This window comes from Myripristis murdjan, chromosome 17, assembly GCF_902150065.1.
Source record: "Myripristis murdjan chromosome 17, fMyrMur1.1, whole genome shotgun sequence".
Taxonomy (NCBI): domain Eukaryota; kingdom Metazoa; phylum Chordata; class Actinopteri; order Holocentriformes; family Holocentridae; genus Myripristis; species Myripristis murdjan.
In genome coordinates, this window is record NC_043996.1 from 7,269,952 (window position 1) to 7,284,733 (window position 14,782).

General features: G+C 44.1%; 1 protein-coding gene across 2 annotated transcripts in view; it reads right to left on the reverse strand.

Annotated features, from left to right (window-relative positions):
* rnf220a (ring finger protein 220a) overlaps window positions 1-14,782 on the reverse strand; it is a 191,290-nt gene that overhangs the window by 22,080 nt on the left and 154,428 nt on the right. The window contains exons 5-8 of one of the 2 annotated variants that reach the window (XM_030074398.1): window positions 14,618-14,713; window positions 11,361-11,403; window positions 8,005-8,129; window positions 7,024-7,153 (exon numbers count right to left, since the gene is read on the reverse strand). In XM_030074398.1, coding sequence (XP_029930258.1) covers window positions 7,024-7,153; window positions 8,005-8,129; window positions 11,361-11,403; window positions 14,618-14,713 — 394 coding nt within the window. Of the gene's footprint in view, window positions 1-7,023; window positions 7,154-8,004; window positions 8,130-11,360; window positions 11,404-11,548; window positions 11,774-14,617; window positions 14,714-14,782 lie in introns of those variants that run through there. The other variant, XM_030074397.1, reaches the window with a different exon arrangement.

Here is a 14,782-nt window from a genome sequence, read left to right on the forward strand (position 1 = left end):
GTGTGTGTATGCCACTTATACCCTGTCTACTCAACCACATGAAGGAAGGTAGGTGTGTGTGAGTGTGCTTGTGTTTCACTTAAACTGCCTCTGAAACCCTTGGTGTGTCGACCAGTGACAGGCCTGACAGCCATCTTATTTACACCTATCCCAATTTCTACAAGCTCTCAGCTGGACTACCGTGGTGTGTGTGTGTGTGTGTGTGTGTGTGTGTGATAGAGAGAGGACCAGAGACTGGGCTAGACAGAGTTGACAGACATCTTATTTACCCCCCCCCCTCCCCGTGTGTGCCAGTGTGGAAAGCAGACTTCCTGTAACAGTGGCTCTCAGTGCACCGTGGCATCTCTGTCAAATTGCAAATCAGCTGCTGGGCCTCGTCTCCGGGGATCTTTAGGGATTCAAACGTTTACAAGGAGCCGCCGTTGCCCACCTATTCTCTTCCCACCTAACTCTCCCTCTGTAATTCATCCTGCTCTCACTCTGGAGAAGACAAAAAAAAAAAAAAGCACTGAGGGAGGAGAGAGAGGGAGAGAGACGGAGGAACGAAAGGCGTCGTGATGAAAACACGCCACCAATGCTAAGCCGTTTTACAACCGGCCCATGGTTTTTAGTGATCAAATAAAAAGGACCTTTTAACTTTTATTTGGTCTCGGCGGCAGAGGGGAACATATGGGAACAATGGCCGCGCTGCATAAATCTAGCAGGCGGCCAGCTCTGCTTGGCTACTGATGCTGCAGCTTTCCAGGGCACGGTACAAGGTAATAGAGCCCATATTACACCGTACAGTCACCGTATTGGCTGGGGAGAAGAGGACTGGACTTCCACACACTTACGACTTTTCTTCATTTTTGACATAAGACACTGACACAGATGTTTGTCATCCCGTCCACACAAGACTGGCTCGCTGTCCAGGGACGGTGGTTTTCTTTTCCGTGCATGTCGCATTTTCAGTGACACCTTGTTTACTGTCCAGTTCACACACATCCAACACACGGAGCCAGAGAATCTGTTTCTTTACTTTTAACTCCTCTTAAAGCGCTTGAAAGAGGACCTGAAAGAGGCAACCACCGAAGGACAGATTTTTTTTTGAGGAAGATGGAAGTCTTCGTTGGCCTCTCGGTGCTCCGTCTCCCTCAGAGACCGTGACAGGAGCTTGTGCCACCCCTGTCCGCAGTGCCTCGGGGTCAGCCGGGCGGGGCGGTTGCGGGTGCTAAGCTGTGAGTGTCGCCGAGCTTTTCATCCATCAGCCGTGACTGAGTGACAGAGCGGATGACAGGAAAACAGATAGCGCTGACTTCTGACCACTAATGCATCAGTGTTAAGGAGAGCCGATGCTGCTACTGGTGGTGGCGATGGAGAATCGTTGTTAATCTAATCAGCTGATCAAGATATGGATCTTGTGGTGAGCGACTGCCACCAACCAGTGGGACTTGGGAGTTATATGTGGGGAAACTGGTTTTGACTGTAGCGCCGAAATGTGGACACAAGAGGGTTTGGGATCAGCCCAGGGAGTCACAGGATGATTACAATGATGTGGAAAGTCATTTATCATATCCAACCACATCATATCTTTATATTTCCCAATAGACGCTGATTGTATTGTAAATAAATGCTATTAACAACCATCAGAAATAACATTCAGTCTGTCATTGGGTATATGTTTGCTCCGTAAAATATCCAATGCTTCCAAATCGCTTTCAATTTATACAACACATCCTCTTCTTATTATAGTGGTTATCATACTTATACAATAATGCTTATAAAGCCGTATTGTACCATATGAGCACCTTTGTAAGTTTTACCAAATAACCTATGAGCTATAAAACAGGTCAAATACCGTGGAACAGCAATCACTCTAAAAATTCAATCCATTAATATGAAGAATCATATAAAATGTATTCTACTCTGATATTAAACTGTCAAATAATATTATTCTTTGAAAAACATTTCAGCTGCTATTGGCATTTCCTTTCCTAGCACTCGCTCCAACTCACGACATGATTATTCTGTGGTCACAAACATATGGCGGACCGACTGAAGCCCACACACAATCTTTGGCGATCAAGCATTCCAAGCCTTTTTCACTATTGCACAAATTTTAATTCTCTCTGAATATGAGCATCGGCTATACTCCCACACTGCAGAAGCACTTGACTGTGAAGTGACATTAGCTTACAGATGAACCGAAGCCCAAGGAGGCACAGATCATTTTAACAGCATTCAGATGCTTTTAAGTTACTCCTTTAGAGACAGGATACTGTGTTTTCTTATTGGTACCTAAGCATGAATTGTGTGTGTGTGTGCACTGTGCTTGCGTGTGGTCTCTTCGCTGTGTGTGTGTGTTCCCTGTGCTACTATCTGTCCCTCTAAGCAGTCTTGGCAGGCCAATCTAATCTGGCCAGGGAAAGGTCAGCCCCACTCTAACTGCCTTTCACTCACATTATGCACTGACGAGCCCTCCCTCTCTCCTTCCTTCCTTCCTCCCTTCCCTTTTTTTCCCCTTTGCCTCTCATCCTCTCCCCTCCTAATTTCATCCTTTCCTTGCTCCCTCCGTTATTCTCCTTTACTCCATACGTTCCCTCTCTTGCATCACCCTCCCTTCCTCTTTAAATCCCTCACTTTTTCCAGTTTACCTCTTCTCTTCCCAACCTCTTTTATCTCCATTTTTTTCTTCTATACTTAATTTCCTCCATTCATGTGTCACCGGTTCCCTTTCCTTGTGTTCTGGCCTTGCTCAATAAGCTGCTTCACCTCTTTTCTGGTAGATAGCGCAGGATCAATACGTACACATGCTTGCACATACACACAGGCGCACATGACACTCCCAGTCTGCCTCATTACCATAACTATCTCCTGCATATCGTTGACTCTTAACACACTAACTACACGTGTTTTTCCTCTTCCCGGCTTGCGCGCTTTGTGACAGTAACATGGCAGAGAGCCAATCTACATACATGTCGCCGCGGTGCCTGCCCCGAAGCAACGACACTACAAGTAAGGATCTTTAGAGGCAGGCAGGATCAAAGGGCTCATCAGGCTGACGGGCAGCCCGGATCAGCCAATCGACCCACCTCGGTGGCATCCTGTTGCCATAGCAATTATCAGGACCCCCCTTGGTGGGAGAGAGGAGGGGTGTCAAAGGTCGTCACGCTATCGTTCTGCCATTTACAGGTCAGAGAGAGAGAGAGAGGAGGACTGGGAGAGGGACACGGACACAAAGACATGAGACGGCCATCTTTGAAGTGCGTTTACAAAGCAGAGATTGCTCCTCTGCTCAACCCCCCTGGGCCAGCTCATCCAGCCATAATCCCCCTCTTCTCTTCCTCTGTCTCTCTGAGGACGCCCTGCTATCAACACTCAGGATCTGTCTGTCTGCCTGCCTGTCCGTGTGTCTGTCTCTCTGTGGCTCCACTGATGGTGGATGGATCAACTATTTTGTTTCAAAGGAAAACACCTATTTCAGGTAGATTTTGCACTGGCCTCGAGGTTTCTGTTGTTTTCAGCAAAGTAGCTCAGTTAAAAGTTCAAAGTCTAGTCAAATTAAATCCAACAGATAGCTTAGTGACGATGAGACTGAACTAATGAACGCAGAGAGGAAAGTAGGGCATTGTTGCAGGAAATAGCAAACTGCACAGAAAAAGAGAATACTAAGATATAGCATGAATGTTTGAAGGTGCAAAATGCAATTACATGGCTGTAAGAGTGGAAAGTACAGGGAGGAGAATGGATTACTGACATGTATGTGTTTACTCAATGTTACTGCCGGAAGATATTACTCAAAGCATTAATTGTTTTCTTAAATATGGCTTAGTAAATGTTTGTGGTGAGAGAAATTCCTTTTTTTTTTCCATTTTTGATTGTGTCCTGATAACAGAGCTCCATCTCATATGAGGAAAGTGCTGTCTTGTACCTTTTCCCCTCATGGTTAACTAAATTTGAACAAAGCAATTTATCCTGTATGTACATTGGCAGTCCACTGGTATAAGCCAATATCAGATTTAAAAGACTGTATTGGCATAAATATTATGTTCACTGTTTGTGTTTGGCTGATTTTGAAGTTCGCACTTGTGTGACCTTTGTCTCCTAGGAGTGTGTCACTGCACTGTAAAGTAAGCATCAGAGTAAAACTAAAAGAAAAAAAGACTCAAAACTGTCATAAGACAAGCCAGTTGTTTTGCATCTCCATTTATATTATGATTCTTACTAAAATGTATTTTGGTGTCAGAGACATATTTGAGGCAGCTGTAACATGCCTGGCAGACACACACAGTTATCAGGTTGTAATGTAAATATTCATGCACTAACCGCAGAAATCTTAGCTACTCACTGTTTGGCAACTTTTTAAAAACCTGATTTAATTATCACTATATTAAATTACTGATTAAAAAATAAGATTTACTGAACACTTGAATCCTCTCTGCTGCTGTTTCACGCCTCTTGGCTGCTCTAATATCACTGCCAAGTGCAGCCTCTCACAGCTTATTGCCTAGGCACAGACTTTGTGAAAGTACCCCGCAAAGTTATAAGCTAATAGACAGTCACTTTCCCCTGCCGGTCAGACAGACAGACAGACAGAGAGCTGGCCGGCCTGCCTGCCAGCCAGATAAAGCGGGCTCTTTGTCTGCGCTGCGTTGCTGCTTTCAACCTCGCTAAGCCGGTGAGAGACGCAGGGAAGTCTCCCCTCGCGCACGCAGAGTTGAATCATAAACTGATCTTGTTCGATTTTCTCCCCTGCCTCCCGCACCCCCACCCCTCTCCCATGAAAGGGCCCTCTGCTCCCTCCTGGCTTTCTTCCTCGCACTCTCAAAGGCAGGGAAGGATGGTGGCACTTCACAGAGGGAGGATAGGCTCTCTCTTTATCCTGCCGGCTGGAGAGACCCCCCTCCTTGCAGCATCTCGTCATCCGTCTAGCCGGCCGCTGGCTCTCGAGGGCCGGCTGGATTCAGCAGCGTGTGTGTGTGTGTGTGTCTGAACCACTGAGGAGCTTTCAAGACTGAAAAATCCACCTTCTGAGCCTCCTCTGCAAGCCGTGTGTTTCTCTGTGTGTGTGTGTGTGTGTGTGCGCAGTGTTTCAAGTTGCTCTCCCCGGGCCACCTCAGTTATCTGTGTCACATCACAAGGTGGCCTATTAAGAGCACAGCAGAAGGGTCCTGTCTGCTCGTTAAAACCACACCGACGAGGGACGGGCGAGCCGATGGGGAGATGGACGGACAGATGGGGACAGCCTGCACCCCACCCCGCCACCACCACCACCACCACCCCTTTTAGTTGAGATTTCAGGATTGATCTGTCGCGTCAACAGAGGAGCAGGTGAGTCTCAGCGTGTGTGTGTTTAACAGCGGGTCGAACAGGGAGAGGAGGAGGCAAGATGGATTAAAGCGTTTGCGAGAGCCTCTTGGAGACGACAACAGCTCTTTACCTCTGTCTGAGCACATCTTGATGGCCTGCCTCTCTCTCTCTCTCTCCCTCTCCCTCTCGTTCACACACACACACACACACACACATCCGAAAACAACAGAGAGGGAGAATGCACTATGGAGACTTGTTTGCCCTGGTAAAAAGCGCCTGAGTGCATCACTAGACAAAGCCTGTTAGAAATTTTAAATGAACATGCAAGGATGGTCTGAAATGCTCCTAACAATTTCAATCATTTTAACAGCACGTATGCCAACTAGGGATGTAATATTAGAAAAAAAAAAATACAAACTAACTCAGCTCTCAAGGTTTTCCTAATAAATTTCAACATACAGAAACAATTCAAAACTAAAAGTTGAATCAGGCTTTTACGAAACCTTTTGGAAAAGTCAGTTATCAGGCCTACCATTGTTAGTCAAAAGCCATGCATGTGCTATATTATTAATGTGTTTCATCAAATTTCATATCTTGTTAAAAAAAAATGCACCAACTCCCTTAATACTAACAATTACATAAAGAAAAAGCAACAAAATACATTTCCATCTGCACATTTTTTTGTTGCGTTAAAGTCAAATAGGTAAAAATGAACAGTGAATAGTATTGGCCTCTTTAATGAAAAAGTAACTGATTACGAGCGACACATTTCAAAAGTAGCGTTATTTCTTTAATTATTCAATCCTGAGAGCTGTGCTCCATTCTGCTACTTGTTACAAGACTTTTCTGTTGCATCTCTGAAATTGGCAACAATATCTTCTCTTATGTTAAAAATTAATAGTTAGGTTAACCTCGCTCTAACAGCAAAAACAAACAGAGAGAAATTCATGATGGGAAGAAAAAGTTGCGAAGGATACAGTCGGAAACGGAGAAAACCTGGGAGGCCAGGCGGGAAAAGAGAGTGAGGGAGAGGGAGAGAGAGAAGTGGAGGCACTGTGGTGTCAGAGAACAGCCACTGTCTCCCCAGTGACCAGCTCTCCGGTCCAGTTCTATAATTGCATTTCTAGGCGTGCAGACACACACACACACACAAAACACACACACAGATCCACACACAGGGGGTCGACCAGCAGGTCAATTGCCCAGCTAAATGTGTTTTCCTTCGCCTTGCTAAGAGGGCTGAGCCGGGCCGAGCCAGGCTGACCTTGGCCGACCCAGACCGCCACCAGACCACCGGCACCATTATGGCTCCCCAGTCGCACTCAACCCTGATCTCAGACAGCTAACACTGCTGCAGCTGGACAGGAACAAGTCATTATCAACCGGCTAAGATGACTGGACAAGTGCATCGCGACAGCAACCCGGCAGCATGGACTGTGAAAATCCACAACACACCCCGAAGGTGACAAAAATCAGAGGGAAAGTTTCTCGGGGAGCAGCAGAGGGACTTCAGACATGACTTGAAGAATAAGATTTTCTCAAATCCTGTAAATTGTGTGAAACTAAAATTGGCCTCTTGATGTGACAATAACCTTTCAATGTCTGTAACTGTTTAAAATATGACTTCTATTATGTAACATGTATTTAGTCTGTTTATATGTCTGGGAAAGAGGAAAATCCTTGTGCGTGAGTGTCTGTGGTATCTGTTGAGTGTGTGTGTGTGTGTGTGTGTACCTCTGAAGCCTCCCTCCAGCAGAGCGGTGGCTCTGATCCTCTTCTGCCCTGCCCACTCGTACTCCTCGAAGCCTCGCCCATTCTCCCCGTCCATGTCTGCATTATCGTCGTCGCCGAACGCACCCTCGCGCTGACAAAATACACACACACACACGTTAAAGCAAAATCACACACTGGATGGATAAAACCTGTACCGTGATCAGATACAGTTCTTAAGTTTCAAAACCAAACATACCACTAAAACAAATCTGGGATTATGAAACCATTTATACAATATGTATATTATTTACATCATATTTATTTATTTAACAGACAATACATCTGTCAGTAGTGGATCTAGTGGAGGTTAGTGTGATGGACAGCGATCAGTGAGGTGAGAGAAGACGGCTGGTGATTGGTGGACATCTACGGTGAAATGTGGTTTAGCATCTACAGGAAAGAAAATCTTTGGGCAGAAATGTGGTTCACTGAAAAAGGTTGTGCACAATCTGATTGGTCTACAGCTACAGGAGGCAAAGCGTGATTGGCCGGCATCTACAGGAAATACAGGTGTGATTGGTCGACACTTGCAAGAACTGCAGACGTCAACGGGTCGGCATCTACGGGAACTACATGCCACTGGTTGTGCTGCATTCATGTCATGTGGGAAAAATGGGTCATATGAGCTTTCCTTCCCCCCCTAAAACCATCAAAAATTATAAAGTGTAATATTCTTGTGATTGTAACTCTTAAAATGTCACATTAGGACACAGGGATTTTTCTGGTTTTTGGTCGATACTGTTTGGTGAAAAGTCTTTCTTTTTTATGATCCCATATGATGTGAATGCAGTACAGGCACCTTACAGGAAGTTAAGAGGAGACCGGCCAATGACTATCATCTACAGTGAGTAGAGGAGGTGACTGGTCAGCATCTACGGGAAGAGAGGTGCTGATAGGCTGTCCAGCCAGCGGTAGGCGGGGTTCGGGCCCTGATTGTACTACCTGGAGCAGGCATTGTTCCACATGTCTACTCATCTCCTCCTCGCTCCCAGCCAATGGGGCGCTGCACAGCGGACATACCTGGCCCCCCTCCTCAGGCTTCCTCCTCTTCATCTTGCCTATACGGGCTGCAGGGGCACAGGAGAGGAGAGAGGTGCTTACTCAAAATACATACATACAACCATAATAAGCATTTACACAGTGTTAAGGTGAACCAACTAAATAAATAAAACAAGTGTCAGGGCTGGGTGATATGGACAAGATCAAGTACTACATGATAACTTTAACTCAATACCTCAGTATCTATTGTGATGATATTGTAGGTATGACCACTGGTACTTTCATAAAACAAGAGATTTCCAATACATAATCATTAGACAATAATAATAATAATAATAATAATAATAATATAAAGGCTACAAGAGTCTATTAAGTCCAGAAAATTGCACCCCTTCCTTTTAATGCAGCCTTTAAAAAACAGGAAAAGACATCTCTTTGCTGATATTACAAAAGCCAAAATCTCAAGACGATTCCACCATGTCACTGTATTTTACCAGTTACTGGCTTGAGGGAGGTGTGTGCATACAAGGCAGCCTGTCAAGCTGTGTGTTTGGGGCCAAAGTGAGTCCCAGGGCTCAGTCAGCTGGATGCCCACCAAAAAATATAAGCAATTTTTATGAGCCTGGGAAATATTCACTCATAAGGATACTGTGCTGAAAATGACCAATGTAAAGGATTTAAGTAACACGACTATCCCTTGATTTGATTATTTACAACGCAATATAGCTCTCATATTAAGGCTGCAACGTCTTCTCCATTCTCTTCAAGCTTAGAGGCGATTCTGAGAGCAGCTTGGGCTAAACTTCACACGCGTTAGGGAAGAAAATGACAAGAGCCTGACATGACAGGACAATTTTTTCCTTTCACCCCATCCTTGCCACCCTCTCCTCTACTGCTTCTTCCTTTGCTCCCTTTCCATTCTGTCACAGCTAACCCCCTCCTCTCTCTCTCCCTCTCTCTCTCATACACACACACACACGCACGCACACACACACATACACACATAATTAGAAATTTAACAGAGCAGAACAGCCGCCTTTGCGCCCCGAGTCTCTGTCGTTTTTTCTTAACTGCAAATGGCGCGCGGGGACATTAATTTTTAGCTGGCTGGGAAAGCAGAGGAGCCCAACAGGGACCCTGGGTGAGGTGATGGACAGAGCGGAGGAGGAGGAGAGAAAAGGAGGACATGAGGCAATATGCCATTACTGCAGGGGAGGAAGACGAAGGGGGGGGGTTAAAGAGAGAGAGGAAGTGCCCGCTCCTCCTCCTGTGCCAACTCTCCCCTGACGCTAATCGAGGGGGGCGTTGTTAAATAGGGAAAGGAGCAGGCTGCTAATTAGGTCCGGCAGGGATCTCTGGCCCCCCTCAGCCGTGACACCCCGCCCCGACGAAAATGATTCCTCGTTCCACATGAGGACAGAGAGAAAGTAATGGAGGGCGAAGTTTAAACTAAGTCTTCACTGGCTCTTGTCACAGGTGGTGACTTAAAAAAGGGAGAGTTATCGGTGTGTTACCTCAAGATGGGATACAGAGAATGTGTAGCAACGGAGATGGCAATCAACACAATAACAGTCAAGACTGCAAAAATGGATTACCACTGGAAATATAGAGAAAATATTAGCTTCTTCCAGTTTCCACTTCCAGTCATTCAGGGCGATTAAAGGAGACAGGCGGGATACAGCTAACAGATACGTATATCAATGGTTCCATAATAGAAATAGTATTCTTTTATTTATAAACCCAGGCTCATGAAAACACACTTTTGGACCGACCAGGCAGAAACCTGCCCTAACCCAAGAAGCTAGGCACTATGGACTGAGTCCACCACTCAGGAGAAACAGGAGGGTCATTATAATGCTGTGACATGATTAAGATGAACAGCAAGTGGTGATAAAATGCCACAAAACCCCTGAAATGATCAAAATGGTCAAGTTGCCCACACAGGACATGTACTGATGTGCTCTAAAGCAAAACACTTAAAAGATATACTCATTTTTAGGCATGTAACCTCTGTGATTAAATTAGCATTATATGATGACAAGCCTGGTTGAATTTCCGCCACGAGGATTGAAGTCATTTACTGTGGTGCCTTTTGTGTTTTCACAAGAGTAAACTGACCAAGCAGCATATTCAGCCTGTATTTTGATAATCGCCTAATCAGACGCTGGCAAATAATGCTGTGTCCAATGCAGACTAGCTCATGGCAGCTCTCAAACTACGCAGGGCACAGAGCGGTTAAGTCTGGGAGACAATATTGCCTGTTTACTGTGGTATTCATTTGTGTGGACGAATGACCACATTCACTTTGAGTTCATCAGAAATTTGAAAATTCAAAGGCAAGAGAATGACAACAGAAACAGGTACAAAAGTTGAGGTTTTGTTTAATAAGGACTGTTTGGTAATCACTTCCCAGTTTGTTTAAAATTAACAAAACGGGAGGACAGGAAGCTGAAGCACTGTTTCCTATAGCATTACGCCCAAAAACAGGATGAATACAACTTAGGAATTCAATGTTTTTTTTGTTTTGTTTTGTTTTGTTTTGTTTTTTTTTTAAAAAAAGGGGGGTTCAATTCTGTTTCACTTCTCTCTTCACTGTCCTCTGGTTATAGTGGAGGCCTTCTAATGGACAAATGGTCCTATGTTTACATTGCATGTGTTGACATATGACTCATTTTCCATGTAACATTTAACAAATTACTATGACCTATCATGCAACCTGTTACACCCAGTTTAACCTGCTGTCTATTATTTTATGCAGCTGAGACAAACTGTCCCTACAGAGATAACTCACAGGGTTAGCTATACATCACTCATAATCTGGAATTAACCATTTTCTATCGTAAATTAAGACTGAGTCAACTGTTATCATATTGTTTAAGGACACAATTTGCCAGTGAGCTAATGTTGAAACCAACACCCCCCTCTCCCTATATATAAAAAAAAAAAAATCTGAAAAAAAAAAAAAAAGTCTGGTTCTTTCTTCAGATACCATTAGTAAACAATACCTTGCTTCCTCAAGAAATGTAATAAGTTTAAACATATTGTATATTATTTGGTGTGGCACCAACAGAATACATTCAGATGCACTTTAGTGAACTGAGCCTGGTCTCACTACCTTCCTGCTGAAACTCCATTAAAGCTTTCCATGTACAGTGACTGGCCTGGGCATAGCATTTATAATTTGCTCCAAACACACGTCCAGATAATATTTAAAGCATTAAAACACGAAAAATAAAGTCTTAATGAAAGATATGAAGCGTCAAGCAAGTGGTATAAATAGATATGATCCGTGTACATACCATTCAATCTTGTTTGCCTGTTTGCCCGCACTCGTAAAAATGTCTGCAAATACAAGGAAAGGGACAGCAGGAGAAATGCATTAGACACTGAGGAGACGTTATTAAAGGCTTACAGGTACAAATGTTGGTGTTCACAGTCAGATTACACTGGATGCTGGAGGCAGGGCACAGGAAACAACTAAACCTACTTCTCTCTTGCTTTGCACCTCCTCCATCACTGGCCTGTCAACTTTCATTCAGAGCGCCTTTAGCAGCCGCCAAAACTCACTTGGGCAAACTAAGCGTCCGCTTTCCTCCACAAGGCACATTACGGTAAACACAAGCTGCTGTCTATTATTTTATGCGGATGGAAATGGATTGAAAGTGGCGCCCGTATCGGCAAATACACTCAAGTCCGCCGCCATGTTGCCTTGTTTTGGTCATGTGACCTGCGGGAGCCGGAAGGGAAGGTGACGTCAAGTGTCGTTTCGGATTTTGACCGCTAGAGGGCAGCAGCGGGTTTCAATAGATGAGCTGCTAAGAAGGTACCCTGCCTCTCATCCAGCAGTGGATTCAGTGTTTGAGTTACATTGTTACTTTGAATAATACTTACAACAGTGATCCTAACTATAATAGCAATTATGACAATGATAATACATTTATGAAATAATAAATTATAATTACATTATGGGAAAAGTAAAAAACTTCAAAATGCATTTCTACTAGTAAAAGTGAAGCTAATTAACAAGGGTAGACATAATATATGACAGTTTCAACTTTAAAATCCATCAAAATATTGTATAAATGATCAAAACCTTTACTTTGCAATAACTGCAAATTGCACACAATGTGAATACTGGCTGTTTGAGCATAAATATCATCTTTATCATTTCCAGAAAATCAGATCAAAGAATCAAAGTAGTTGTAAACATTTGCTTTGTGGCCATAAGAAATTAAATTGAAGTCCTCATTATGCGCGTGTGGTGTACCTCAGAATGTTTCAGAGGAGAGCTACACATTTAGAATGAAATGATACATTTATCTACGTGCGAGTACGGGACGTGGGTGGTCCGGGACGCCCAGGATATGAACCCCACATCGTTAAAAATAATGACCTTATCATTAAAAGCATAACTGAGGGAGGTCAGATGCCTCCTTCGTTTGTCCTTGTCTGTCTTGCGCAATCTGTATCCCAAGTTTAGTCTTTTTCCTTCCTCTCTTTAACTCTGCTGGGACTCAAACGCAGAGGTGTGTGTGTGTGTGTGTGTGTGTGTGTGTGTGTGTGTGTGTGTGTCTTTGGCGATGTGCTGACTGAAGCATCCCCAGTCACTGTTATGGATGCCCTCTTTTTGACACGGCAACAGTGAGTAGGCAGCGGTTCAATCCTCTCACCGCCGGCTTGTCGTCCATCAACGAGAGCCGACAAGCAGTCAGGCCTCCTCCCTCTGTTCCCCGTCCACCCTCCCTCCGTCCGTCTCTCTCTCTCTCTCTCTGTCTTCCCTCTATCCTTCTGAACACTCCTTCCCTCTCTTTTCCCCTCACCGCTGACACTTGAGTTATAGGCCTGCTCGCCGTGCATCACCGCTACTACCGTATCATTATGATACACTCCCTAAATGGCTGGGGATAGGTCAGCTTTTTAGAACAAGGAAAAAGATATAGAGAGGAAGGGAGAGCACGGGGACAGACTGACAGGCGAAGGGAAGATGGCAAAGTCTTCCATTACGCCACATTTTCAGGGTGAAGTAAAGAGAATCACCATTGACTTAATCATTTGTATAATATAAGGTGATTTCAGCAGTTTCACTTAATGAGAAAATCTACTTTATCGCTATAAGGCCTTTATGAGCTGTGTCATCCTTAACGTATGGATGGAGCGTCTGCATGGACTTAATAGTTCTTACTTTATGGTGAAAGGGGGGAAACCCACTTAACCCAGTGATACATCATGGCTGGAAGAAAGGAAGCCCACTGCAACAAACTTTGACAAATATACAAGAGGCAGAGGCATTTGAGGGTTGTCTTAAAGGAATAGGTCAGCTCACTCATTAAGTAAGAGCATAGACCCCAAAATGATCCATCTGTCCCCGGCAGATCATTTACTCTGTGTTGAGTGATAGCAGCTGACTGGCATTATCTCAAAAGTGAGAAAATAAGAGTGTGTAGCACATTAAATGGATCGCAGTCTTAAATGACGCCAAGTCAGACAGTCCTGTGTTGGAAAATGGAACATTTACACAAAAGTAGTCTAAACATCTAACATATAATATAAAATATAATATAGCAAAGCGCTTTGAGCTACCAGGGCTTACTTTCCCAGTTTCCACAGGAGGTGAAGGTGGTGAGTGATAGGGGACTGTGTACAGCTAAAGATCACCGCAGAACAAATGAATACTTTGGTTATTCAAGTTTCTTAGATACAGCTTGTTATGTCGGCTGTGCTAATTATTTGTCGGTACTGTACATGCTCAAGTGTTGAAGCACTGAATGATAAACCAGGGACACATAGATGATGCCATTGTCTACGTTCTCACCCCTTGAAGGATCATACCGGTGATTTTGAAAGGGTGGCCCATTCACAACCATTTCCCCACATTTTACAGCGCAAGAAAATCATTTTGCATGATTTCATGATGTATTTGAAACCCCACAACTTTTAAATCTTAATTTTTAGTTGAAACACCCACCTTATAATGTTTTGCTTCTGCAGTTTACAAAGTCGTCAACACTCATAATCTACAGATCTGATAATTGGTTGTGTAAAGAAAATGTTTCCCCGGGGACGATTTTCCCTGGCCGAGGCACCGTTTCACTCCGCCCAATTTCAAGTCCTCAAAACACAACAGTGCTGCTGCTTTTAGGAAAAACTAATGTGGACAACTTCATTATGGTGATGAAATACTGGTGTGAAGAAAGTGTGAAGTCTCTGAAAGTTTATTTTCTTATTATTGGCATGAATGGATAAAATGGAGGAAAAATGATATCAGAGTTCTAAAATACGACTCCACGTACACACCTTTTGTAGCTATTACACTAAACATGCAGAATCACTGGTACGGTCCTTTAAGAAATGTCTTACCGAGCTCCCAAAAACTTAAGTGTATCCCTTTAACTGGCAGTGTAAACATATGGTGCTCAGAAGCAAACGATTAGAAAGTTGGGATGAGGAACCGAAATGACCACAGTGAAAAGATGGCGTCCACCTAGACTGATGTCATTTGCAGCCTTTCAGTGTGTGTGTGTGTGTGTGTGTGTGTGTGTGCGTGAGTGTGTGTGACCTGGTATCTGTCGGAGTGGTGGGCATCTTCGGAGGACAGTGGCGAGACCACAGGAGACTCTCCCTCACGCTTGATGTGCACCGACAACAGCAACGACTGGAGAGAGAGACAGAGAGAGAGAAATGAAGGAAGAGAAGAGAAGAGAAGAAAAGAGAAGAGAAGAGA